This window comes from Xiphophorus maculatus, chromosome 19 (genome assembly GCF_002775205.1).
Source record: "Xiphophorus maculatus strain JP 163 A chromosome 19, X_maculatus-5.0-male, whole genome shotgun sequence".
In the NCBI taxonomy this organism is placed as follows: Eukaryota; Metazoa; Chordata; class Actinopteri; order Cyprinodontiformes; family Poeciliidae; genus Xiphophorus; species Xiphophorus maculatus.
In genome coordinates, this window is record NC_036461.1 from 10444120 (window position 1) to 10472098 (window position 27979).

At 38.3% G+C, this 27979-nt stretch overlaps 3 protein-coding genes across 3 annotated transcripts; 2 read left to right on the plus strand and 1 right to left on the minus strand.

Moving 5' to 3' along the window:
- Positions 1–1135: 1135 nt before the first annotated feature.
- On the plus strand, positions 1136–8008 carry LOC102226323 (adenylosuccinate synthetase isozyme 1 C). The gene is made up of 13 exons (XM_005806146.3): positions 1136–1443; positions 3309–3411; positions 3493–3555; positions 3639–3689; positions 3769–3835; positions 3922–4029; positions 4110–4191; positions 5182–5308; positions 5391–5545; positions 7122–7246; positions 7351–7448; positions 7533–7682; positions 7850–8008. Exons 1-13 carry the CDS (start codon positions 1255–1257, stop codon positions 7900–7902), a joined length of 1371 nt encoding a protein of 456 aa, XP_005806203.1. The 5' UTR covers positions 1136–1254; the 3' UTR covers positions 7903–8008.
- Positions 8009–9045: 1037 nt separating this feature from the next.
- Positions 9046–13097, plus strand: siva1 (SIVA1 apoptosis inducing factor). Its single transcript, XM_005806145.3, has 4 exons — positions 9046–9240; positions 9432–9614; positions 10682–10835; positions 11933–13097. The coding sequence occupies exons 1-4, from the start codon at positions 9120–9122 to the stop codon at positions 11979–11981; spliced, it is 507 nt and encodes a 168-aa protein (XP_005806202.1). The 5' UTR covers positions 9046–9119; the 3' UTR covers positions 11982–13097.
- A 5554-nt stretch (positions 13098–18651) lies between these two features.
- On the minus strand, positions 18652–26798 carry LOC102232729 (zinc finger and BTB domain-containing protein 18.2-like). The gene is made up of 2 exons (XM_023353289.1): positions 26619–26798; positions 18652–24578 (listed from the first exon to the last, which is right to left on the minus strand). Exon 2 carries the CDS (start codon positions 24562–24564, stop codon positions 22984–22986), a length of 1581 nt encoding a protein of 526 aa, XP_023209057.1. The 5' UTR covers positions 24565–24578; positions 26619–26798; the 3' UTR covers positions 18652–22983.
- Between the last annotated feature and the right edge of the window lie 1181 nt (positions 26799–27979).

Genomic DNA, 27979 nt, shown 5'->3' on the forward strand with positions numbered 1-27979 from the left:
TCAGCTCATCCAATCACAGATTAATTGTATGCAGATAAGTATAAGCTAAATACCATTGGAAGCGGTACTGACCATATTGCATTAGTTAACAGCAAAACTCACAACAAACACATTATCTTTTGTGCCAACTCTGTCATATTTACATTGATTTTTCTTTCTGACATGTTGCTTAATATGCATTGTTCAATTTTTTATAAACAAAAAAAAAATATTTCAATGTTAAAAAAATAAAAATTGAATTACATTACAGATGGGTGTGAGTGTTTACTTATCAGATTTATTCCATTGTTGACATATAACATTTCAAAAATATTAAATGTGAATATATATGTTGTAGATTCATTAAATATATCTTGAATGTATAACTATAATACATTCAAGTACTTAAAAATATTGAGAAATGTGGGTATGACAGGCAATTTAATGATATTGACATGTGAAAAAAATTATGTCATCACAAGATGCAAGGAACATTGAACACATGAACAAAATACTTGACCACATGTGGAAAATATGACCCACATGTGGGAAATGGGAATCACATGTGATTTTTTTTTGTGGATTATGTGATCACATGTGATTTTCATGGGATCACATGTGATTTTCATGGGATTTTTTTGTAAGGGTAAACCTGACTGTTAACCTGGTCTGGCGCAGGCTAGCTGTGATAAATCGTCGTGGTAACTTATGTGCTGCTGCTTTTGTAAAACCGAGTCCAGGCACAGCCAGGATATTCCAATCCGCTATCCTGACGCAGCATTCGGGTTTCCACTTTTGCCACTCTTTGAATGTTTCAGCTCATAAACAAGCTTTAAGAGGAATCAATTTGCGAATTAAAAATAGTACTTTTATGAATATTTAGTTTTCAAAATGTAAGACCAACATAAAAATGTCTGACATTAAGTTTATTTGGCAAAATACCACTGGTATAATTATTTAAATTTAAAGCGATTAAAAATATGTATTTTTGTCCTTATCAATATACTCAGAGATATATATTTTTTCTGCATTTTCAGTGTGAAAATATATTACTGCATAAGCATCTTTGCCTGTCATGCTCGTAAATGTATGAATATTCCCTCATGCTTCCCTCTGTGTCAAAGCTTTTGAGCAGAGGTGAAAACCACTTGGAGAGCTACGTATCTCTGTGCGTCTGCTTCTGACATCACCCCTTCTGAAGTTACAGATATGGCAATGCCTCTCCTGGAGACAGCTTAGTCTTCTTGAGACTGAAAGACTAAAGCAGGCGTCGTTATGTCGCTCAACTGGTCGTCCAAGGAGCAGAAAACCCAGAACCAGCCGTCAGCGGGTGGACAGAAGCGAGCGCGCAACGACGCGGGGAACAAGGTGACAGTGGTTCTCGGTGCGCAGTGGGGGGACGAAGGAAAAGGGAAAGTTGTCGACCTTTTGGCCACCGAAGCTGACATTATCTGCCGATGCCAGGTAAATATCAGAATTTGGGATTTCTTATACGGTGGTTTCAGTGACATATGCCATTTTTTTGAAAGAGGGTTTGCACATCTTAGAATAAAAGCGGGCACTGACGTTCAGACTGGTAAACACCTGAAAATCAGTTGTGCTTTCTGGAACCCTCATGTTTTAGCAAGTTTTTATTATTGGTCGTTAACTGATTTAACAATAATGTGTGGCAAGTGTACCAAATGCCATTAAATGCAACAAAAAGTGGAACCTCCTATCCATCTCATGTCAAATAGTTAGGAAATGTAACCTCGGACAGGTTTGTTGTCCAAGTACATTGACACACAACACTCTAGAGGTCAATCGTACACGGAGCCCTTTCAGCAGTTGGGGTGTTGTGCTTTCTCCACTGTCAGGAACTGGTACCCTGTGTTCTGCAAGATTTAGAGCCCCACCCTCCGGGCCGGAGAGGTCACATTCTCTGGCTGGTTTGATATGTGAGAAGGCCAGTCTAGTGGGGGAAAAGAGCAGAGTGCCAAGCCTGTTAAATTGGGTTATGGAAAAGCTTGGTCGTTACAAAATGTCACCATGTTTCCCAAATATGAGACTTGTCATTGCCACTAAGTATTCTGATGTAACAATTTAGTATTATGTATTGACGCCCACTGAACCTTTTCACATTTCTTTATGTCACAAGCACCAACATCAATGAGGATATTTTATGAGTATTTACCCGATAGACCAACAAAAGATGGTATATAATTACTTACTATTCTATTACATTCATAATTCCATAATTACTATGGACAACAATAATCTAATTTTCTTCACAGATTCTCAGATGAATTTAGGTCTGGACTTTGATTGAGCCATTCTAATATAAGTGTTTTGATCTAAGCCATTCCGTGGAAGCTTTAGTTGTATCTCTGGTGTCCTTATTCAGTTTAAAGCCAAATCGCTGCCCCAGTCTCAAATCTTTTGAATGTGCTGTATGTAGTGTCATCCATTTTACCATCTAACTATGACCAGCGTCCCTTGATGCTGCCACCATCATGTTTCACAGTAGAGATTTTGTGCTAATAATTTCCAGTTTTAGTTTCTTTTGCATGTATTTCCTAAATTCAATTTCCATACAATCTAACCAGAGGACTTTCTTCCCCATGTTTGTCTTCAGTAGGGACAATGGAAAACTGCATATAGGACTTCTTATGACTATAATTGGATATCCCAAAAAGAGTATACAATTATGATGGAAGAAAATGGCAAAATATATTCCTCCACCAGAGCTATTAATCTTTGCAGCTAATCCAGAGATAGCATGGATCTCTTGGCTGCTCATTGGATTAATTCTCTCCTTTCCCAGCAAATCAGTTAAGGTGGATATTCTTGGTAGATTTTCAGTTGCGCCACACTCGTACATAGATACAAACAGTTTTCATGTGAAGAGTACTCCGAGAAATTTCCAAACTTTCATACATTGCGTTATATTCCAATCCGGTTTTAATCTTTCCCACAACTTTATCTCTGGCCTGTCTGGTAGGTTCTTCAGCATCTTCATGATGCTTCCTCGCTGTTCTCTGTTCTCTTAGAACAGCTGGATTCATACTGAGATTAAATTACACACAGATGTGCTTATTAGTAATTAGGTGCAAGGGAATTGTTTGTGCTAGGTTTAGGGGTAACACAGGCTGATTACAAACCTTTACATTTTTGTCTGTAAAAACTTCCATTTTACACTTTACAGTCATTCACTACATTTTGTTGACCTATCGGATAACATCCCAATAAAAAAGAGTGAAGTTTTTGATTGTAGCATGACAAAATGTGGCAGAATTCATGAAGTTTGAATATATTTGCAAGATGCCATACATTTACCATTGCTGTTACAGGGAGGCAACAATGCCGGACACACGGTGGTAGTGGACGGCAAAGAGTATGATTTCCACCTTCTCCCCAGTGGAATCATAAATACCAAAGGCATTTCACTCATCGGTAACAAGGCTTTACTCTTATGTCTTTTCAGGAACCACACCCTTCTCAGCTTTACTGAGTCTTTTCCTTTGATTCCTTTAGGTAATGGAGTGGTCATACATCTACCTGGACTGTTTGAAGAGGGAGATAAAAATGAGAAGAAAGGTATTTTGTTGAAAAATACTTTTTAAAAAGTCTGAAGTATGGTTTTGTGTTCTCTGTAGATCTGATTTTTATTCCATGACCAGGTCTGAAAGGCTGGGAGAAGAGACTGATAGTTTCAGATAGAGCTCACCTTGGTAGGCACATTTCCTTCAGATAACTATCTGTAGCAATAATTGTGTGTCTAACAGAATTAAATCTTATCTTTCCCCTCAGTCTTTGACTTCCACCAAGTTGTTGATGGCTTACAGGAGACAGAAAGACAAGCACAGGAAGGAAAGAAGTAAGGAATACAAGGAAAATCAGAATTGGATATGTTACTAATCTGTTCTAATCCTCATTAATTCTGTGTCTTATTTTCCATGACAGCATTGGAACAACAAAAAAGGGCATTGGTCCAGCATATTCCAGCAAAGCTTCTCGCATTGGGCTGCGTGTATGTGACCTGTTGGGCGACTTCAGCGACTTCTCCACCAGGTAACAATAAAAGAAAAATAGTCCAACATGTCAAAGTCTTTTATGTACATGGATTATAATATTTTGAAAATTATTTTCAGATTTAAGAATCTTGTGCATCATTATCAGTCCATGTATCCCTCCTTGACAGTTGATGCTGATGACCAACTAAAAAAACTAAAGGTAGGTGTGGGATTTTGTGAGCCGTGCAAAAGTATCCATAATCTTTCATAGCCCTTAACCTTTTTCAGTTTACTATATTTTATGGGGCAACGGGAATATACAAATTCATCCCTTTTACCAGTTATTCAATGTATTTCATTAGGTCTTTAAGAGATAGACAAATACAAAACAATAGATCATTGCATATTCAGTTCCTTTACTCTGTTCCTCTAAAGAAAAATGCAGCACAAACATAGATCCTTTTCCCTTCATTTGAGGATTATGGCTCACTTGGTATTGGTTAATCACATTAAACTCACAAATAAATTGATTTATTTGGTTTTAATATGGAAAAAATTGAGATAATTCCAAGAGGTCATGACATGACATAAGGGTAGCCACTAATGAATTTATTTATTTACACAATAATATGCACTGGGGTTTTTTGCTCTTAAATATGTCTCTCACTCCCTACCTCACCCTCCATCATAGGATCAGATCTTTAGATCAGAAATTAGGTCGATATTTCACAAACATGGTAAAAGTAGCTCTTTCTAACATCGAATAAGTTAATCTTTTATATGTGGGCACTTGGAAAACATTAATCCAAAAGGTGTTTGATTGTGCAAGTTTAAAACATCTTCAGGAAGAGCATGATTTTTTTTGTTTGTTTTGTTTTGTTTATTGGATCTAGATTTTTATCTTCCACTATACCAACATGCCTAAATACAATTAAATTATGTACTTGTTTCTGGGTTTTGGTGTTTTTCCCAAGATTACTATTGGACTCCATCTGGCCACCTAATCAGTATTAATACTTTTTGAAAGTATTAATACTTTTGAAAGTATTAATACTGCAAAACACCATGATTATCTCAGTTGGTATCTGTAATGTACACATTTTTTAAAAGAAGCGAATGAACAGTACCATGCAACTTTCATACCCTCCAACTTTGAAAGTTGCTATAAAAGTCTTTTGTTTCAACTATAAAAGTGTTTTGTTTCACAAAGGATTTTGCAGAGCGATTGCGCCCAATGGTCAGAGATGGAGTCTATTACATGTATGAAGCTCTTCATGGACCTCCAAAGAAGATTCTGGTTGAAGGGGCCAATGCTGCTCTTCTTGATATTGACTTTGGTAAAACTTCATTCCAAAGTAATCTTGAACACATAAAATAGCATGTTTTTAGTGAAGACCAGTGATGCTGCATGTTTTTTAGGCACATATCCTTTTGTGACTTCATCAAACTGCACCGTGGGAGGGGTGTGCACTGGACTCGGCATCCCGCCTCTCAATATTGGCGATGTGTTTGGTGTATCCAAGGCCTACACCACCAGAGTGGGAATTGGAGCCTTTCCCACAGAACAACTCAATGTAAGACCTTGATGTTTCATCAATAATTTGCTATCTGGGAAAATTTGTTTCTACTAATATTGCTAGCACCATGTGGGTATTCGTGTCTAAAAGTGTGATATCCTTGACTCAAAAGACTCGAAGGTGGTATTTTTAAAAAAAATGTAAACCCAAAAAAGTATTGTTGAATCTCATGATCTCTTAAAACAAAATTAGCAATTATTTCTATTGCTGATAAAACAATACAACATTGGATATTAGTTATACTATGAGCTGCAACAATGTTTTCTAAAACACTTATTTTTGAATTATTTTACTGTTACATAATGCAGAATATTACACCTATCAGGAATTGTGCTCTTTAGAAAGGAACACAAAACTAGCAAACTTATATTAGCAACTTAATTAGTTGGACAATTTGCTGAAATAGTTATCCTGCACTTGGCTATGTAACAAGTATGCTGCTCATAGCTTGCTAATTGTAGCTGTAAATCTGGATCACCTAAATATTAGTATTGGTTGGAAATTCTTTAGTTTTCACATCCAACTGTCTGTGTTTGTTTTGTCACATTCTATGACAGAAAAATGTATCTGTCTCGATGAGGAAAGTTCTCATTTCAGTCATCTGACTGGCAGTGCACAGCAACAGGTGGAGGAGGGGCATTGCTGCTAAGCTTCATAGTTCTGCTCTAATACTTGCTACAATCTAAGGTGGTCTTAATGTTTAATGCTAGGAAACAAACAAACATCAAAACGTCTTTATTAATCTCTGTTTAGAGTACATTAACCTAATTTGGGCTTGACCTGTCTAAGTATTTTAGAGGTTGAATGAAAGATTATGAAGTTTGGAATCCTTTTTTTAAAAAAAAAGTGGGAAATACTTCTTTTGCTTAGGCCAAATTGCTTTCTTCAAATGCAATACCATCTTCATGTTGTTACCAAAAGGGAGAATTTCCTTGATTTTTCTAACTGCTACCTAATTCTAAAGTGACTGGACATACAAATAAGCAAAAAGAAATTTTGTTTCAGAGCAGCTGACAGATTGTTTCTTTCTGCAACATTCCCATCCTTAATCTGAAGAGAATTTTGGTTGGTAAATGGTGGTTAAAGCTGCTTTACTCTTAGCTCAATGCAGTAAGACAAAATAATTGCACCATCAGTTTTTCATTTAAATTTCTTTAAGGTACAGAAATGGTGTGATAGAAAAGGTAAGAGTATGAAACTATCTTTTGAAAACCTTAGTATATGGGCCAGCATTGGAATTTTCAGTCTGACACGTATAGTCTGTAATTGTGTAAACAGTTTATTTCGGCTGGTGCAGCTGTCAGATTTCTCACACCACATATTCTTATGGATAAATTTAGGGCCAGATTCTTGGTTAAGGATATTCTTACTGTAAGAGTCAGAATTATGTTACCTTTTGCAGCAACTGACCACAGAGTTAAAGGTCTGGATGTCAAATCAGCTTCTTGCATGTGTGATGCATTAGTGTCATTTTCGTCTATTTATGTTGCGAAAGTAACTACTGCTTATTTAAACTGACGTCATTCAAGTCCTTGAAATAACAAAATAGTCTATTATTTTTTGTTCTCTGCAGGCAGTTGGAGAGTTACTCCAGACAAGAGGTCATGAAGTTGGCGTGACCACAGGAAGGAAGCGGCGCTGCGGCTGGTTGGATCTTGTCATTCTCAGATATGCTCATATGATTAATGGCTTTACTGCGTGAGTACCATGAGAATACACTTGTAGTCTTACACCATCCTAGTTACTGTTTCAAGAGCTAAAACTGGCTCGAATTAAGCTTGTTGTGTCCTTGTGTCCAACAGCATTGCTTTGACAAAACTTGATATTCTGGATGTGCTTGATGAAATTAAAGTCGGAGTTGCCTATAAACTTAGTGGGAAGAGAATCCCTCATTTCCCAGGTAATAAATAGAAAAGATTTATGATATTGCCTTTTCCAATACCCCATCTAAAGATTGAGAATGCCTGCTCTGTTTTACTTACAGCCAACATGGACGTTTTGCACAAAGTGGAGGTAGAATATGAGACCTTCCTGGGTTGGAAGACAGACACATCTGCAGCCAGGAAGTGGAATGATCTCCCAGCCAAGGCACAGAACTACATCCGTTTCATTGAGAACCACATTGGAGTCCCCAGTATGTCTGACATGAAAATCCTAAATCTCCAAACTTCAGTTTCCACTGGAGTTCAAAGATTAACAATAAATGTCGTCTAGTAGGAGACACAATTAACAAATTCATTCAGCTTTTGATGATGACTTTTATAGCTCCTTTTGATCATCTGTTTCTCTATCTCATTCCAGTCAAGTGGGTTGGTGTTGGAAAGTCCAGAGAGTGCATGATCCAGATGTTCTAAACCAAAATACAACTGACGGAAGAAAGAACTGGCACAAAGGGGCATGTTTTAGCCACAAAGAAATGTTCTCTTTGAAAAACATTAAAAAAGATGTGTATACAACGAATGAGATGTGTCGATCAAGTGTTTTCTGAGGCAGTCAAACATACTCGGTTTTGAAGGTGCTACAATGAGCAGCAATATAAAGCTTACAAGAATGGTCTCAAAGCTATCAACAAAGTTTCTATCTATCTATCTGAACTAATGTATATGTATATAAGATTTCCAAAGCTTGATAGACTAAATTATAATCTAACTAAATTATAATCTAACCCTACGTTGAACTTCCCTTCAACTTTTTTTCCTGAAGTGCCTGATGATAAAAGTGTTTGTTCACTAACAAAGCTTTGACATCTTTGTAGATTTGTATTAATATTGAAAGTAAATTACAAACAGGTGGACAATATTTACTAATTAGATTATTTCTGACTGCTTGATTGGCTGCACTAAAATGTAGGGGTAACTGAGTACAGCTGCATTAATACAAATGCTGCATTTTTCAGAACTCTATTTGCAAAATATTTTCCAAACTACAAATCATTTTCCTCTCACTTAAGCCACAACCTAAGCCTACTTTTGTTGGTCTTATACATACAATTAAAAGAAAATGTTCAAGTTTAAGTGCCTTAAATATAATATATTTCAATTACTATTTGGTAGTATAAAAATACAAACACCAAATTTGTATTTGACACCAATTATTTATTTGAGAAATGTTTAGGCTAATTGTTGGTTGTTGGCTTTACTTTAGTAATGTTCCTCATCTTGCCTTTGACCCCCTAATGTTAAAACAATTTTATGTTCAAAATTTAAGTTGTGCTCTTCAGTTTCCAAATATTTCCAGTGTTAAAGGAGTTTAAAGCTTAGAATAAAATAATCTCTTGTAGGCTGTTTTTGATTCGTTTTCTCAAAAGAACTGAAAGCTAAAAAATCCCAGCGTAATCACTTACTACATTTTCTACGGTCCCGGAATGCAACATCATGTCCTTAAATGGGTTTAAAAGTTGATCACGTGGTACAAGAGCAGCAATCTGAGATTGGAGTTTTGTTGCCACGTGACGATAACCTGCTGTTTGTGATTGGCTGCTCTCTGCCTCCTGCCATTTTTCCCGCAATAAACAAGTGTGGGGGTGTTAGCGTAGCTATACACAGAGAACTTTGCACATTTACCAGCTAAAATGCCCAAACGAACTTGTCCTTTTCCTGAATCCTTCTCTTCCCAGTACAAAATACATATCGGGCAGCGGGAGATAAACAGTTACGGAGTGTTTGGAAATAAATATAGGCAAGAAATATACGGTAAGTAATGGTTGTGGACCACGGACCATCGCTGTTGCTCCCTGTTAGCCACGGTGTTAGCTTCGTTGCGCACATTTGCTTGTGGTTCTCTGCATTTGCAGCTGCTGTTTACGCACTTGTTTTTGTTAAACAGCTGGTTGAGTCTCTTGTATGATTGCTTTACTCTTCCCCTCCCTTTCTGTCTCTTATAGAAAAGACAAAAAACCTGCTTTTCAATGGTGCGAAAGCTGTAGTGGGGAAAATATGGTCTGGAGAGGAGAAGTGCCCAGATTCACAGTTTAAAGAACAACACACTGCATGCAGTCAGACACTCCTGAGAGGACAGACACTTATTGGGCAGGATGGGAAACTCACAAGAACACATGCTGTACAAGGTAAGTTCAGACTATTGGTCTCATGGTCAAAAATTATGCACAGCAAAGAAATTTTAAATATTTAAACGAACGTTGTGAAGAACAACATCTCATCCGCAATACACGTGGTGCAGGACTAGATCATAGGCCAGAGAAACTTTCCTGATAACCGTTATAATGCTGCCTGCACAATAGTTAGGTTTCCTGTTATACCAAAACAAGCCTGAAACAGAGAGGATGCAACCGGAAGAATGGTTTAGGTTTTGTAAATTTTTGAAGCAGAGTATAATACATGACTCCAACAATCTTTTTGTTTATGCACTTTTTAAATGCATAAAGATTGTGCATTTACACTTTTGTTTGTTGTCTGTATTTTGTTCTCTAATTTGTGTTTTTATTAACTACTGTCCACAGAGAGCTGTTTTGGTTCGTAACTGTGTGCCCAAGCATCCAATTTTTGACTCCTAACTTGAAGTACTTCCACATATTAGACATTAACCTGCAACAATTTGGACAAAGCAGATACTACAGCCACCATACTTATTTTAAATCAGTAACTCAAAGCCAGTAAAAGTTTTGATCCAAACACTACTGACTTTTAAAGGCACTTTATGTTCCGATCCATAAATGCTTCACAGTTGCAGGAAGGTGAACTCTTCTCACACCCAGCGGTTTGAAGGAATATGGTAGTGGTAAATGTAATTAATGCCACATCTGTTGTTGTTTCTACATTCCTCTGCACTGGTATGACTGGTAGGTACCAGATCCTTCATAAAGCCAGGATCTACAACATTTGCTTTTAGATTTAGGGTTTAACTTTGATTCAAACCATTATTTCAGCTGAACTCCAAGATGAAATTGTTTCTTGACTTCTGTTGGTTTTAAGTAATTACACAGTTGTTTAAATATGTATTACACCAAGAATATATCTACAATACACGGATTGGATGAGCTTACCTGTTTTCTTTTTCTGGCAGAAACATTGTTAAACAGTTAATGCTTTGTGCCAGCAGATGTCAGGCTTGGCCTGTGCTTGCAAGATTGCAAGCTTTTAATGTCTGAGCCTAAATGGGTGTATTTTTATGTAGGTGTGCCGGCGGCTCCCACAGGCTGCTGTGTTTGTCATAAAAATCAGGGTTCCAGGACGCTGTGTTCCCAGTGTGACAGACTGGCTTGTGCTTCTTGTACCAGACAATGTTCCAGCTGTTGCAGCCTGTGCTGCTCCATCTGCACCATCATAGAGTAAGTTTAACTTCTCCCCTGTCTTTACCTATACATTGTCTTGCAAAAGTTTTAATGCTGCTTGAATTATCCAGACATTACAACTAGAGACTTTTCTGGGATTTAATGGGATTGTAACAGTCCAGCTGTGTTTATCTTGGTATAAAAACTATTAATCGGCAAAAGCTTTAGATAAAAATTTGACAGGCAGGTCATGTCAAACTTAAAGGAACAAATAAAATCTCAAATATTGAAGAGCTCACAGATCATTGAGAAAATGGGAATAGGGTGACACAACTGCAGACCTACCAAAGTATGGCCAGAAGCAGCCATTGTTGTGTTTATGGGAAAAATGTGGGCAAAGAAACATTTTTGAAAGAAAATAACTGTGGAAAAGGTTATTTTGTTAAATGAGACCAAATATGAAAATGTTAAAGGGTTACAGATACTTATTAAGGACACTGTATATGTTGGTGTAAAATGCCTTTTTATACATGTGTTTAGTAATGGTAGAAACTATCAGAGTGACCTTTAATCTTTGTAAGTATACCGGAAATATTTTACACTGAGTTTCAAAAAAGGTTTGTTAATAAAACTTTTACTAGATGGCATTTCTGTAAGTAGGCACTGAGGGGCGCAGATAAATGTTACATATTCTCATGACTGTCATTACATTTACTGCCAGAAGGGGTAGACAAATCCTCCCAAGGCAGCTTTTAAATGTTTTCATTTTACTTTGGTCCTTGAATTTACATTTTTCTATCTTTGCTATTTAACAGCATTGATTTACTCAATTATTTTAGCTTTAATTTGAGATCTGAAATAAGCAATGTTGCATTAATAAATATATTTTAAGTTTCATGCTTGATTTGCATTAAAGGGATAAAACACCAGAAGCTGACTGTATTTTCTTAAATTGTTGCTGATAACTCTTCACTAATCATAAAGTCTTCAGATATCTTCAATAAATTGTACTTTAAATGATTTACATTTCTCCAGCTTTTTTACCCTTGTGTTAGTGAACCAAAATGAAGTGAGAAAGTTAGATGTTTAATTCTGTTGGACTAATTAAGCAGCTATCAACTGATATTTAACATTTTAAACCCTCTTCATTCCAGTTACAGTGGACCATACGATGAAGTGCTATGCTGCAGCTGTTCAACATAACAAGGACCAACAGGAAGGATCAGATTGAGTACTTGATCGTGTAAAGTTGCCCCCATGAGATATTACAAAGATTACAGTGTAAACTTGTTTTTATGATTGAAATGTATTCTTGTATATATGTGTTTCATTCTGTAATGAACTGAAATTAAACTTGAATGTTTTTATTAAGTCTATTTTACTTTGTAAATTTTATGTTTTGACTTGGTATTGCATTAAATAGCATATGTTCTAATTTTTCAATTTGGAAATTGATGTCTCAAAGTTCTTGTTTACAAATATTAGATATGTTTTTTAAAAAACCCAAAAAGTCACAAGTTGAAGAAGAATGATTTGCTACATTTTTAAAATTCCAAAACTATGCATAACACAAAGTCTACTCACAACAAAAGTATTGATGTATTGAAATCTGTTGTTCAAATTTGAGTTTGAGTGAATACTTATTTATTTGATAGTTTACATAGAGAGAAAAGTAATCTGAAAGCAGCAGCTTGGAGCCCTAGCTAAACAACACCCTACAGAGGAATTTAAAACGACTCTGCCTGTTATTTACTACACTGGGGAAAAACCATCTGTAACCCATCAATGTAATTTGAAACGCTAAGACTCTACCAACCTTTACGTTACATTTTCCAGTTTCTGCTCCAGTTCTGACCAGCATTACTCTGATGCTAACAGTGCTATGTCCTTCTGTTTCTCAGAGAAATGGTCAACAGAATACTCTGGGGAGCCATGAATAGAATGTGAAAGTCACATTTCTCCATACAATCTGCTGATTTAGCTTGTGAGGCTTTGACTGCACTAAAGCAATGTAGTTAAAACAAACAGGACAACACCTGTTAGCAACTTAAAACAGCATAATTACAGCTGCTGTTGATTTCTCCAGATGCTGTTTAGACCTCTGAAAGCTGCATGTGGTGTGAAGGAAAGTGAGAAAGGTGCAGTGAAATATTTCATTAATTTGGATAAATGCTGAGCAATTAATACTATATGTAGTCTGCGGGCATCAGCTGGTGTTTGGTACTGACAGTTGGCACAAGAGTTAAAACTACATTGTAAAAGAAACGATGTTCTTGCTTGATCAATTATATGATTGCAAAAATAAAAACTGCAAGCAGCCCTGTTGTCTGACTGTTGACTCCCCGCTGGAGTTATCCATAGGAATTTTGGCATAAACTATTATTTTGGATTGCTAGTGGTGAATAATTTCAGGTCAAGGAATGTTTCCAACAGAGAGAGATCTTTTTGGTTGTAGAGCTCACTAATGTCTTCTGCGTAGTTAATCTTTGTAGCGGAGGTGCTTGCATTCATCTTCATAATCGGATCCATGAGGGTGCCAACTCAATGTTTTCACATACAGGGGGGCTTTTTGTTTCAGAATATTCCATCTCATGTCATTTAAACATAACAAATAAGCTGTTTATAATGTGTTCATTTATTTCCTGCTATTTGGCACTAAAATATGTTGGAAAAAATGTATATAAAAACATCTGAGTCTAAAGGTTACTCATCAGCAGGTGGCAGCACACTTCATAAAATACTTGTTTGAGAGCTGAGTTGTTAAAGAGACTTGGCATCTTCGCAGTTTCTCTTTGTGTGCGAACACATTAGTCTCCCCAGTCTGAAGACAAACTCCTTCAACCTTCCAACCAAAGTGTTTTATTTTGGCTCGACGACGATAATGACATTCCTACCCAGCTTTTCTGGAATGACCTTGAGATTTATTTGCTGAAACAAGACAAACGAGAGACAGAACAGAACCAGAGCTTTGAAGCGGTTTGGCTTCGGTTATCCCTACCGGACCCGACCTTGGGGTGGTGTAGTCATCACTTTGTGTTGGCTGCTGTTCATCACTGGCGACGGCTGCCTTTCAGGGTCAGATATTGTACACTGTAAATAATTGTTCTCAGCAGCACTTTACAGCAATCGGTCACACGCCGTCGTGGATGCCGGTGTTGTGTTTATCTGTGCTACGGCTTGGTTCGAGTGAGCTTCGCGGAGCTTATTGCAAATGCGTCTGTGAACCGTCGAGTCACATCGCTTGCTCAGCGGCCCAGTTGTGGCCCGGGTCTTTGGGGAGCTGTTGCAGTTGGTGTCCGAGGGCACTGCTTGACTTCTGGCTGAGTGAGCAGACAGCTGCTGGGGAGCCAGGCGTCAACTTGTCTGCACATTTCTTGATAAGACTTTAAGAAACTCCGTTAGATATGAAAGACTTGATGTAGATATGTGGCTTTTAAAGCTGCAGTGTTTCTGCTGAATATTGGACAAAAGAAGCTCAATACATACAAACTAGACTTGTTTTTAGACAATGGAAGTGGCTGAAATTGGTCGGTTATGATTATTAACTTCTTTTTTTTTTTGGAGTAGCCCTGAATGTTGATTATAATGATTATCAACATTATAAAAGTTGATAATCTATGTTCTATTGAAAAATGTACTTTCTTTATTTGAGCACATTTAGTTTGTGGAGGGGGCAGTCAGGGTTACATCGCCTTGAGTGCCCCAAATATTTGCCTTCCTTACAATTATGAAATTAAGGCTTTTTTTGTAATTCATAATGTATAAAGTAGATCAAAGTGTCTAGAAATTGAATAATCCACATGAGAAACGTGACACATCCCGAAGACACATTTATCTTAGGGACTTTTAAAAAAGGGAAAGAGAGCAATCAAATAAGGCAGATCCAAATTGATTTTTACAACTCTTGGGTGGTTTCAGTAAAATAGCATATTTCATAAGCATCTATCGAGACAGAGTAATTAATTAAAGGTATAAAAACATTAAAACTGTGATGAACAAGAGTGGAAAAATGATGCTCTAGAAGTTCAAAATGGAGGGATGTACAGACATTTCATCAAATGCAGAGGGCACTGCATCTTCTCTCCATCACTGTAGGTTTCATACCCTTGGAGTTCTATCTTTGAACATGTGATTATGATTATTCATGTTTTGCATTCTTTTCCGTTCTTTTCTTTGACTTGACTGCTTTGCATATGATGCTTAGCCTCCCTCACCCCATCTTGCTGTTTTGAACTCTGTATTGATGACTTTATGTACCTGCATAAACCAGAGTACAGCTGTTAGGCACATCTTCAAGCACATCCTCATCCTTGACACCAAAAGGTTGCGTTGAGCAGCCTTGCTGGGAAAGAACCCCTCATATGGTACATGTATGGTGGCAAGAAGCAAGGGGGGGCCCACATAATCACCCATCGGGCACCAGACAGCACCAACTGGACCGGACCACGTGGCTTTGTCTTTCACCCTTTCTTTTGGAGGACCAGCTGTGGTCTGAGCGTGGCGAGTGTCAAACCCAGTGATGCTGCTGCTATAAATATGAGTCATTGAGTGGATGGAGCTTGAGTTAGTGACAGCTGTATGCTGGACCAAGGGCACGCTATCTTGGCACCATTGAAGGGAGACGGTCCAAATAAGGTCAACACAGTACGAGAGATTGCTACATACTTTTATTACGATTTTAGTGTATTTAATATTTTATTGTATTTACAACCAGATGTTAGCAAAGAAGTGGAAAGTTTTGTCATACTTCTGTGGTTTATTTGAAATTGGAGGGCAGATATGACATTTTAGAATCATAAAACCTATAAATGTTAAAAGTGTTAAAAATCTATTTTAATCTGCTTTTCCATAGTTAAGACATACCCTATATCAATAGTTCTATTTTTATGTACCCTCTTGTCAATGCAAAACATTTAATGATTTTTGTTGATCACGTGAAATCATTAATCAATCCTGTAAAACATGTCTGAGCCAAATGGAGAAGGGTTTTGACTGCAGTTGCAGTTAGCTTATATATTTGTATTTTCACTTCCATTTCATCCACAGCATGTAGCATTAGCTCGAAGGTACTTTTTTGGTCAAAACAACTGATTGTTGTGGGGAAACTAAAAGTGCTCTGTTGTAAAGTCCCTGTAATTCGTCACAGTGGCAAATGACCACGAATAACAACAAAATTGTTATTCATAACCCTAAAATTCCTTCATATACAAGCAATTTCTGGTCTGGTTCTGACCAGCATTGTTGCACTAATGTGTACAGGCATGGGTCTCCACTTTCCTCCCACAATATAATAACCATGGAAGCTTGTTTGTAATCTATTACTTTAAGTTTTTTCTCTTGACTTTGTCCTCCTCACTGAATAAAAATCTATATAAATATAATTTTTTTTAAACTCTATTTCAAGCCATCCTTTACTATTGCTACTTTGGTCTTCGGTGGACATTACATTATGTATTGATTTGGTGGCTGAAATGTAACACCACTACTAATGGACGACTGCCTTTTTTTTCTCATACTGAAATTAATATAACTATCATGACCCACAGCTATGAATACCACTGAAACGGAAAAGTTGCAAAAATCATGATTATGTGTCCTTTGAAATATTGTCTCAGATTTTCTGAAAGTCAAAAGAATGGCTCCTCCAAACATTAAGTGGATGATAACAATATGCATGTGTAAGCCAGGGGGGCAAACTAACAATGCGTATGTGTGTGTGTGTACTGTCTGTACACAAGCGTGCGTGCGGACGTGTTTGTGTGCCCTTTTCAAAGTGTGACCACCTGTCCTTTGTTAAGAAATAAATAAATAAACATTGGCCCCACCAGCTGTCCCTGGCAGTCCGTCCCTGCAGAGGTCAAGGGCTCCCACCGCTGGCCTTGTTGAGGTGGTGGACACTTACAACTTTCCTCTCAACTTCTCTCAAGTACCTCTAAACACAAACACACACACGCACACATTGGAACACACAAAAAACCAGGCTTTGAGCCTTGGAGAGGAATGTTTTATTACTCCGTCGAGTTACACTGCACATATCCCAGCTCGTCACCCTGCAGCTAAGCCCCGTCACATGGCCCCTGCTTTCCATGTGAATGTGTTGGTTCATAAGAAATGCACACAGGCAGGAAGTTTAAGCCCTGGATCCCTGAAGGCAGATGTGAGATGTTTGGTGCCGGTGAGCGCTCCGAGGCCTGCTGCTACTGTGGCTGCTTACAGTAACATTGAGAAGGGCCCTTATTTACAGTGCCATAAGCTGGCTGAGGCTGTTGGGGTGGCTATGAATGATCTTGGGAGGACATTGTTTTCTTTATGTTGGAGCTGGCTGGCTAGCGCCGCCGTGTCGTCTGTTTGTGTATAAAGTACGTGCTGGGGAGCTGGGCCAGACAATAGCCCGGCTGAGCTACTACCCACGCACACAATAGAGCAGTGGGATGAGGCCGTGGTTTTTTGGGGGCCGTGGGGGTGGGCAGTTCTGGGCGAGCTGGATGCAGCCCTTGTCTATATGGCGTTCCCAGAGTGTGGGTGAGCTGGGATTTGGGGGAGGGTGGTGGGAACCCGAGCACATCCCGATTGGGATCACGTAGCAAAGCAGCTGGATTTCTTTCATGGTGCAGCAGGGAAATAATTAAAAGTCCTTCGTATTGAAAATGTCGAATGAATTGGCATGAATCTCCTTAATTAGACACACATTGGTACGAGTGTGTTTACACACAAATACTGTGTGTAATCAAGTCGAGTTTTGGTAAAAACTAAATAGCAGTCAAGTGGGTTTGCTATGGAGGTTTTATCTCTTCTTCGGTATATTGGAAACAGGTCAGAAACAATAGGAGCTCATCTTGAAACTACTCTGTCCTTGAGGTCAGTTTACACTTTCAGACAGATAGGTCCTGTAAGACCTGAAGTATTGTCACACTGTTGTCTCTGTACACACTGCAGTACTCCATACACACAGCAACCACTAGTGTGTCAGACAAGGACTTCTCATTGGAATACGGTGACACCCACCTTTATTCGCACCCATAGTGAAAATGTGCAAAAAGCCTTAAAATAAATTAATCTTTTACTGCAGTGGCATAATCTTGAATTATTATTTCTGTTAATCCAGTGTAGTACATTTATTCAGTGGGCAGAAAGTTCAGTGTCAAGATTTTCTTTTTTTATGAAACCTTCACTGGGATAGAAATATAACAGCAGAAAAGGCACATCTGTTTTAGAAAAAATCGTTTTTCATGCTTCCTAGAGAACTGCAGCCAAGTGTTGAGTTTTTAAGTGATACTAGAAAGAAGACTCTTCTCTCCTACCATCACAAACATAATTTCCTCTGGTAATTTACCTGGAATTGTTTGCTAGAGGAAACTAAGCGATTTTTAGCAAAAAAAAAAAACAGTTAAGGTGTGAAAAAAATTATGAATATGCAAAAAAGCTCCACATTCTCATGGTTAAATATGGAGGGTATGTGAAGCTGTGGCCCTGTTTCTCTTCCAAAGTCTATGTGAACTTTGTAAAATAAACTGCATTATGAATCATTGGAATAGTAAGGCATTTTAAATTAATATCAGGTGGACTGCCAGAAAACTAAAAATGAGTCGTCTTTAGGTCTTTCAATGGAATATTTATCTAAAAGTCTCCAGACTAATATAACAACTAAGAAACAAGCTAAAAAGGTAATAAAAGAGGACTTGGGATTGTGATAAGAGAAACAAAAATTCCCTATCTGTGTAAGCTCTGACACATATATTTCTTGTGAAATATTATGGTAGAAAATCTGCTTTATTGTTGTTTTTTTAATCAAAGTTAGCTGATAATCTGGTGTGAGACTGCTTAAAAAGGGAATGAGGGGGAAGGGAAACAAAAAGATTGCCACACAAACAGATAAAGTTGTTCCATTTAATTCTATGTAGAATCTCAATAAAAGACCTAAATCAAGATTGTCACATTTTCACAGCACACACACACAGTCACACTCCAAAAACAAAAGCCCAAACAGAGAAAAATGCACAATTAAAGATCAAAGTAAAATTGTCTCAGTATCTAAGCAATGCCAATTCTGCACAAAGATTGTCCTCTAAATCTCTACACCGCTAACACTGAAGCAACTGCTCGCTAGAAAATATACTTTCATTTAAAAAATTATATTAGATTCTAATGGCACTTCTAAAAAGTCTATTGAAAACGTATGTGTTCGACATGTAGAAGTGTTTTTTTTTTTTCACATAGGAGCCAAATTAAAACCAAGAATAAAATGTCGTACAGGAAGCATATGAAATAATAAATATTTTTCATGATTATTCACAGTTGTAACCTGCAGAGGACACAATTCTAGTGATTTGCTTTTGATTTGAAAGAGCACACAGCATGAGGGGCAAACGTATCCCTGTTTCAAGAAGAAGAAAAAAAAATCTGCGTTTCACATTCAACAGTGACATAAAAATAAAAATACAAATGAAACAGATTAATTTCCAGTAGTATTGACTTAAAAAATTAAACACAAAGGTGACTTCAATTTAACACAACCACAGCTACTTTATTCACAAAATTTCAACCCCCTTGGTTTAATCTCTCACAATAAATCACTAATGAATGCTTTTTAGTTTTGCCCAAACATTTTATCTAAAAAAACCCAAAAGAAAACTTAAATATCTTAATACCAGCAGGGCAATATTTCTGTAAGGCAAAAATAAAAAATAGAAATTAAAAAGTTTTCTCCAGATGCAGCACCGATTTGTGTGTCTACAAGGCACATTTGGTGATCATCCTGGAGGTATAAATAAAAACAGCAAACAAAATCAAGATTATTTTTTTTCTCATTTTTTACGTGTTAGTTATTCTACCGCTGTACATTAGAGGATCAGAAAGGTTCCTTTAAAAAAAGAAAGAAAATCTACATTCCTTTGTGCTTCATTTCAAATTAACTTTACCAGCACTTATCAGAAGTGATGTGTGTGAAAAGGAGTGTTTTTATTTCATTCAAGCATCACTGCTGGGTTTGAATCAGGGGAAAAAAACAACAGACTTGCAATTCCAAGCAAAATCCTCCTCCTTACTCATTGTAAGAAAAAAAAATGCCAATAGCTGTTTCTGAATTCATTTGATTGAAAGACCAGAAAAAAAAATTAATCAGGGAACAATGGACATTTTTCCACCACATGCTTTGAAGCCTTCAAACAATGCACCTGTTTACTGTCTGCCTTTGCTAAATACATTTCTCACATTCCACCGGTTCCATTCAACCCAGAAAAAGTGCAAAAAGAGGCCTGAAGTGCCTTTTCTCCCCATAGCTTTGGAGAGCACAGAGATACACAATGATCCCTTGAGAACTACCTGGAATTGGAAAAGAGGTGAAGGAGGCAGGTAGAGGGGGGACAATGCCTGTATTGTCTGGTTTCTATAGGTAGTCAGTAGCGTATCGGTGCGGCTGTGCTTGTGAACAACTGTTTCACCTGTCAGAGCAGAAGTCGGAGCACTACTAAATGATTTGTAGCTAGAAGGTGGAGCTCAATAGACCCCTGGACGTGGAAAAGGAAACAAACTCTGAAAAGGATGTGTCAACTCACACACTTTCTGATATGGGGGAAAAAAACAAACCCATTTGATAAATATAATATATATTTACATTAAATACACAAATAGTAAGAAATAGCAGCCTAGACAATAGTGTTGAAATTATATGCATGCTAAAAAGAAGTGCTTCTCTGTGTTCCATGTGAGACATATGGAAAACTCTGGAGAGATTTTCCAAAACATTATATATTAAAATACGATTACAGTAAGTTGATTTGCACAGAGAAAAAAAGAAAAACAAAACAAACCGACAGACCCAACACCAGTTAATGTGTACCAACATCGCTAGGCAAAAAAAAAACAAAAACAAAAAACAAACACCTAAAAGTAAACCCTGAACCAAGTCCAACTAATAAATAAGTTCTGATCAAGTCTTTTCAGGACAGATTAGATGAATATTTTGAACTTTTAGTGCTACTCCCAAGTTAAGAATCCATAACAGCACCTATGCATAAACAAACAGAACCATTTCCTGCCCATAAAGAGACAAAGGCTTCATCAGTAGTAACTTAGACACATACAGAGGTGCAAAACAAGGAGAAATTTCAATAGAAGCAGCTAAATGGCAAATGTTTAATGCTTTCTAATTTTGATTCCGCACCATCAGTGTACCTTTTGTATCATACCAAAAAAATAACAAGGTATTTTACCAGCCAAATAACTGACCCAATTGAGTCAATAAAACAAACAAGATTTATTTTAGAACATATTGCCTTTTTTCAGTGACTGGTAATGCTTTTGGATCATTTTTTAAAAAGACACTTGCTATTACTTGGCATTTGAAGATAATCCATGTCTTTTAAAGGCTTCAACAGTTTAAAATAAAAGAATAGCAACTTGTGCTAATTTATGAAGTACACTAGATTAAACATTAAGGATTTCATTAGGCAACAGTGTTACAGACGTTAGTTTAATACCTTTCTAGAGATGCACTGATCAATATGTCAGAGCTGAAAATCAGGCCATTTCCCTTGATCAGATCGGATAGTGGCATACTGTAGAAAATCAGTTTTCCCCTTTACTTATTAAATGGATATAAACTAAGAACATTTTTGGTCTGTCCCGTTTTTGCGTACAAAAATAAGACAGACTAACTGATTTGTGATTATTTTTGTGCAGATGATTTAGCTCGCAGAATTAATTACAAAAAGAGAAATTCTTCCATAAAATATCTTTGATGGATACATTATATTTAGTCACTGATGATGACTATTTTAATTACAAGAGATGCACCAATCCATTTGGGTCAGACCCAGATATCAGAAATGATATCTGGCCCTGATCTGCTCAAATTTGTAATGAACATGTCAAACATTAAAAAAATCTTTTTTTTTTTTTTTTTTTTGCAATTCATCACATGCATTAAAACTAAAAAAAACATTACAGGCAGTTTGTGGTCTATGACGCCTTTGTATAAGAAAAACAGACTAGACGAGCCGTTTTTGGCTAGGTTATACAGATAATCTTGCTGTTGTCTGCTGCCTATAAATAGAGAAACTTCTCCAATTAAATATTTTTGTTGAATGGATTATATTTAGTATCTAAAGATAATTTAAATTGCTAGTGACAAACCAATCAGTCGCTAGTTGAAAGAGGCCAGTTTCCCCAGTCTTTTCTGACTGATGGTCAGTAGGTCAAATAATGGGCTTTTATTCCCCCCCTGCTTAATAACTGCAACTAAAAGTGTTCTATGCTTGTAAATGCATGAACAGCCTTTGCTTTGGTGCACTTAGTTCAGTTTAATTCAGAGAAAAATACAGACAGGACTATTTGCTTTGATCAAAAAAATGTAGATATTCGTATAACCTATTTTTTTCAGACTACTTGTACTTCAGTGTATTATAGTCCTGAATGATAAAAATTAGCTGTCAAGAATCAGTATTGGCAGACCTTGTGGGAAAACTGAAATCAGTATTGATCAAGAGACGCGTGATCGGTGCATCTCTGCTACTTTTCATCTCGGTTTTGTCTATAAAGTAGCAAATTTAAGGCCAATCCACCAAGATGTGCTCAAAACTAAAGAAGCTGGAAATTTAATCCATCAAAAAGGCAAAAGAATACATATGATGGCCTGCATGCTTCGTTTCATGCAACATAAAAACTTCATTTCAAAAACTAAACAGTAAAAAGACAAACTTCCAGTAGTTAAACGTCACTCATTTGTGTTTCTGCTTCATTATAGCATAAGGGCTACAAAAAGCCCCAAAATAAATAATAAAATAATGTAGGCGCTTAAAAGGAAATCATATATTGCTACTCACGGACGGTTCTGATCTCCCATGTGCACAAACAAAATTCATTCTCTTTCTCTCTTGACGATTGTGTGTAAGCATTACGCATTAACAAAAGGATTTGAACCTTTCAGCAAATAAACTCAACAGATTGACAATAAACAAGACAGAAAATATCAAGTGCATCATCTGATTTGTTGAACTCTCTGACACAGATCCAGTAATCTCAGCAGCCTCTGACATAGTCCAGCACAAGAAACAGCTCCAGTTTGAAAATTGCTACATCTTTATAAACTCAAGATATGTCTTTAAAAAACTGTCAACTTATGTATAAGAACAGCAAAAATGGTTCAGTAGTAGTAGTCAGTGTATGAAAGGACATTCTGTCTGATATGGCACTGGTGAGAGGTGTTTTATCCAATGGCAAGAGTTTTGACAAGGCCACAGTGAAACTTCCTGATGTGGCGGTAAAGGTCCCCGGACTGGGTGAAGCGCCGCTCACACCACTTACAAGCGTGAGGCTTCTCGCGCGTATGAACCACTGCGTGCCGACTCAGGTTGTGGGAGTACTGGAAGCTCTTGCCACACTGGCCGCAGGTGAAAGGCTTCTCGCCAGAGTGGGTGCGCTCATGGCGTTTCAGGGTGTACATGCACGAGAAGGTCTTGTTGCACTGCATGCACGTGGGGACGGAACCATCTGGGGACAGCTTGGAGCGGGCGCCGTCCTTCTCGCGGAAGTGCGAACTGAGATGCAGCTGCAGCACGTGAGGGCTGAGGAAGACTTTGCTGCAGAGGGGACACACACACACCTGTTGCCCCGGAGGTAGAAGCACCCCGCTGGAAGTGGAGATGTCGGAGGAGGCCAGGTCGTCCTCTTCCTCTTCCTCGCTGTTCCCCAGTAGCCCGCCCCTCCTGTCCGGCTCGCTGCTTGGGGCGCCCTCCCGCCTCCCGCATGCCTCCCCCTCCTCGTCCATCAGGTCCTCCTCCTTTGAGAGCAGGGCGGCTGTAGCACCGTTGTTGCCTGGGAAGAGGGCAGCGAACCCTGTCACCACTGAGCTCCTGGCACTATTCCCAAAGCGCTGGCTCTCAGGGCTCATCGGCTCACTGTCCTCCTGCTCTGACAGCAAGTCGTGTTCGTCTTTAACAAGTGGCTCAGTGCCCTGCTGCTGGCTGTCGAGGGCCAGCTGTCCCGAGACGTAGGAGGGGTGTAAGAGATCTCTGCTAGACAGAGGCTTGAAAGACAAATCCAGCGCACAGTCCATGTCATCTGAAGCGCAGGACCTCTGGGACAGCAATACGGTGGAGCTACTGACATCAGCTTTTGTTTTTCCAGCTGTTTGGACGCAGGTCTCGGCCTCCGCTGACATATAATTGACACCTACAAGGTCCGGGGACCTGCCGGAGTGACCGTTCGCCTTCTGCCTGCTCTGCATGGACCTATCACAATCAGTGACAGCCAGCCTGACTTCACTGTTGTCTGTGTCAAAGTCTTCTGCCGGGGGGGCCCTATGGAGCCCCTGAATGTGTCGCTGAATGAGTTGCTTACAGTGCAGCTCACCATCCGAGGAGTTCTCCCTCTCCACGCAGCCAAGTCCTAGGCCCTCCCCTAACTTCTCATCCAGGGAGGAAAGTTCCTTATCTTTAAGTTTGCCTTTGCAGACTTTCACTATATCATACATGTGGAGGTAGCTGGCTGCGGCCAGAACATCCTCCACGGGCAGCGCGCTAAACTCCAGCTTCCCCTCATACATAAATTCAAGGAGGAGACTGAAAGCCGGAGCCGTCACAATGTCACTGTTGAGATACACAACGTCCCTTTTGTAAAGCTGGTCCCTGTAGAAGAGGTGGAAGTACATGCTGCAGGAGGCCAGCACAGCTCTGTGCGCTTTGAACCGAGCCTCCCCGACGAGAACAGTGCAGTCACAGAGGAAGCCTTGGTGACGCTGCTGACTCAGGCATTGCAGCAACTGGCGGCTATGGTCTGGGAACTCCATTCTTCCTTCATAACCTGATGGAAAAACAGGAAAAACAGGATAGTGGATAAACCAAGCAAGGAGCACAGAGGGCACAGCGCAGAGCTTTAGAGGTAAACACGTAGTGACCTAAAGCACAGAGAATATGAGCAGCGATATGAGCCAAATAGCGCAAAAACAGTGATATTAAATGACTTTCTAATACAACTAAAGGCACACATCCAATGGTAGATTCTGATATGGGTGATATGGCTCACCACTCAGGGTGTCATTAAACTGGTGGATCTATCACAAACAAGAGCTTGAAAAAAAATTTGTTTTTTTTATTTGGTGAAGTTAGGGCAATCTTTACTCGAGACAGATGTAATAACTGTTATGTAACCCTGCTGGAGGTCCAGATTTATGTCAAACCTGGACATAAATATTCTACATTTATAATATTCTTTGAAATTTAGTTTGATTAATGTTCCTAAACATTAAAAAATATATTCATTTGTTTGTCAATTGGAGAAAAATAAAATAAAAAGAGGCACTTGCCCAGGGCATCATTAAAGCATGAATGGCCACCTCTCACGTCTTAAGATCTGAACAGAGTTGGACAAAGATGCAAAAGATTCTGGAGCAGAATCCAACTCACTACATGTAATAAACAAATACATAAAACTAAATTCTAATGAGACATGAATAAGATGCAAGTGAAAGTGCTGCAGTAACTAGGGTTTTGCTCTAGTTGTGTAGGACATGGATTTACGCAGCACTAACCCAAACCCTATCAAGCCCAGGCAACACAGAAAAACACAGAGTCCTGGTGTTGAAAAGGCCCTACTATTAAGGTAACACTGTTTTGTGTAGAAATAACTGTGGCTATTATTTAAAAGAAATGAAATGGTAAAACATCTCAGATTATGTAAAATATAAAGTTGTTGCATTTTTTGTTAATACCTAAATTGTCTTTTGAGGAATCTGTGCTCACAGTGTAGGTCACACACCCTACATTTGATCTGTCCTTGTTTTTTTTAAATTTTCATAATAGTTATGACGCCCTCTGATAAAGCTGCATCCTGGGCGAAGAGCCACACTGTCTATATCCAATCCTACAAATGCATATAAATCTAAAAATCTATTTACTTTTCTAAGATTTTAAATTGTCTTTATAGAACAGAAATTTGATATTTTGAGGCATATTTTGTGTGCTCTCAGAGGGGGGGGCAAACAGCTGCTTGGTCCGCTCATAACTTGGACCGGTGTTGAATTTAAAATTCAATATCATTAACTTTGTCCAACTTGAAAGTTAATTATATATATATATTTTTTTAAAGTTTTGCGCTCACCCTCCCTTGATTCACGAAGTGAACGGACCCCCTCTAAATGATTCCCAAGTGAGTATCCCTGCGCTTCCACACTCACCCGGGGCTTCTACGTATATGAAAAAAGCTGTTTACGGGACAACCAAGTGGGAATGCGAGTGGAAGAGCTCGTCCGGGAGGCTGAGGTGAAAAAATAAGAGCGGTGCAGAGTGAGTAAACTGCTGCTCTGCCTGCTAATTACACTGCAAGCTGTGGAGTCAGCTGCTCTGACATCACCGCAATGGAAACGCTACCTCCAGCTGTGCTCCTTTTTATGCCATATGTTAACGCTGGGTAACGCAGTAAAAAAAAAAAGCCTAACAACTTAGGTAAAAAAAATAAATGAATGTATTTAAAGCTGCTGCTAAATTACACTGTATTTTAAACTTTTTAATATCGCAAAACAGCGTTTTAATGAACACTCAAACACGCGCTGAACTGGACGCACTTGTTTAAAGAGAATAAACAGTATTTACAGAAAAACACCCCGACGCTAAGGCTTTATGATGCAAAATTCTTATTTATGCGCGACTTTGTTTTACAAAGAAGAAAAGGGAGGAGAAAACAGCTCCGTGTCCGTGCTGGGAGCCTTTTAAACAGCGGAGGAACTCACAAGCAGAAAGCCAACGAACGAAGCGGAGAGGGACACACTCTTTTTTTTTTTTTTTTTTTTTAACTTTCGCTTTCTCCGTTTTAAAAGGCACGAAAACAACACCCCCTCTTACTTACATGTATTACCGCTCCTATCGTCGTCTTTTTCCTCCCCTTCTACAAGCTCCGGGGTGCTCTCATGATGTACGGCCAGATGTTCGCTTCTTCTTGCCGTTTCTTGAGGCTTCCAGTCCCGACCCTGGGAAGGCAGGCAGGCTGCGCTCACAGCCCTGCTGTGTGTGTGTCAAAGCAGGTTGATAATGGCACAAGTCTCGCGATAGCACTCCGCCACAATAAGTTCTGTACTACTCCGCGAATTCACACAGCGGCAGCAAGTAGCAGAGTACTACACTGGAAAAGGGGAGGGGGCAGAGTACATTTGCTGTCTGCTTAAAACACCTGTCCCACGAACAGGGCTGGCTTTCAGCGTCATAAATCTCTTCAGTGTGGCGAACCTGGAGCAACTGGAGATAATTGTTTAAAACTAACATACCCTACAAAATTATTATGCGTTGCCAAGTAGCCATAACTCTTGAGATTTTTCACATCACTGTGAGCTGTAAGGAAAATGGTACGTTTTTCAAATGTTTCACTCTTATTTTGCTTTCAGCCCCGTTTACTCTGACATTTTTGGGGCTTTGACACCCCAAAGGTCTTCTACAAGGCTTCCTTGTAGAAGCCTTGTAGAAGGCTTCTCCTGAATTAATAATTTACCAGATGTCATCACTAGCTTCCACATGTATGTATACAGTAAATAGATTTTTTTTTAATATGCAATGAAATGTTCATAAGACATCCTCAAAGTCTGAATCATGTTTTATATTATATTAATTATATTAATTATTATTATATTAAATAAATTGCCAAAATTGTTAGCATTTTAAACAAAGTCCATTTTAACATTTGGGGCTGCTGGGATGTATCTTCATTCATTTTTCAAATCTACACTAAAACAAATCAGTTCCATTCTGGTACATTTTCCGGTTCCACACATTATTATTCATCTACATTGTCTCTTAGTTGATAAATATAAATAAAACTCTAAAATTGATTGAGGCTTCAGTTTTGTATTTGCTCAGGGAATTATATCTTGCTAGCTCTTTCATTTTCTCAGAAATATCCAGTACCTTCAAAAGCCAGAGTTTAAATTTGATTAGGTTAGCAAGCTTCTCAAAAATGTTGCATGTGGTTTTACATCTGCTTTTGGATGAAAGAAGCTATTTTCTGCCTCAGAGAAGTGATCTCTCTGGTATCTGAACCGATCAAAGAAGCATAAATACCTTATTGTATCATAGCAGGTCAGTGGCCTGTTGTGAACTTCTGGAGGTTGAATCCACTGATGCAGTTTTTTGTCAAAAAAAAAAAAAAATCCCTGGCTCTAAACCAAAATAGTGCTTTTGTTTCTTCAGACAAGACCAAGTTCTGAAACAGATTTATGC

Coding starts and splice junctions, on each gene's coding strand:
- LOC102226323 (XM_005806146.3), top strand. CDS start 1,255: ATGTCGCTCAACTGGTCGTCCAAGGAGCAGAAAACCCAGAACCAGCCG. Junction 5,309..5,390: donor TCTTCTTGATATTGACTTTG/GTAAAACTTCAT, acceptor CATGTTTTTTAG/GCACATATCCTTTTGTGACT. Junction 5,546..7,121: donor TTCCCACAGAACAACTCAAT/GTAAGACCTTGA, acceptor TGTTCTCTGCAG/GCAGTTGGAGAGTTACTCCA.
- siva1 (XM_005806145.3), top strand. CDS start 9,120: ATGCCCAAACGAACTTGTCCTTTTCCTGAATCCTTCTCTTCCCAGTAC. Junction 9,615..10,681: donor AAGAACACATGCTGTACAAG/GTAAGTTCAGAC, acceptor ATTTTTATGTAG/GTGTGCCGGCGGCTCCCACA. Junction 10,836..11,932: donor TCCATCTGCACCATCATAGA/GTAAGTTTAACT, acceptor TCTTCATTCCAG/TTACAGTGGACCATACGATG.
- LOC102232729 (XM_023353289.1), bottom strand. CDS start 24,564: ATGGAGTTCCCAGACCATAGCCGCCAGTTGCTGCAATGCCTGAGTCAG.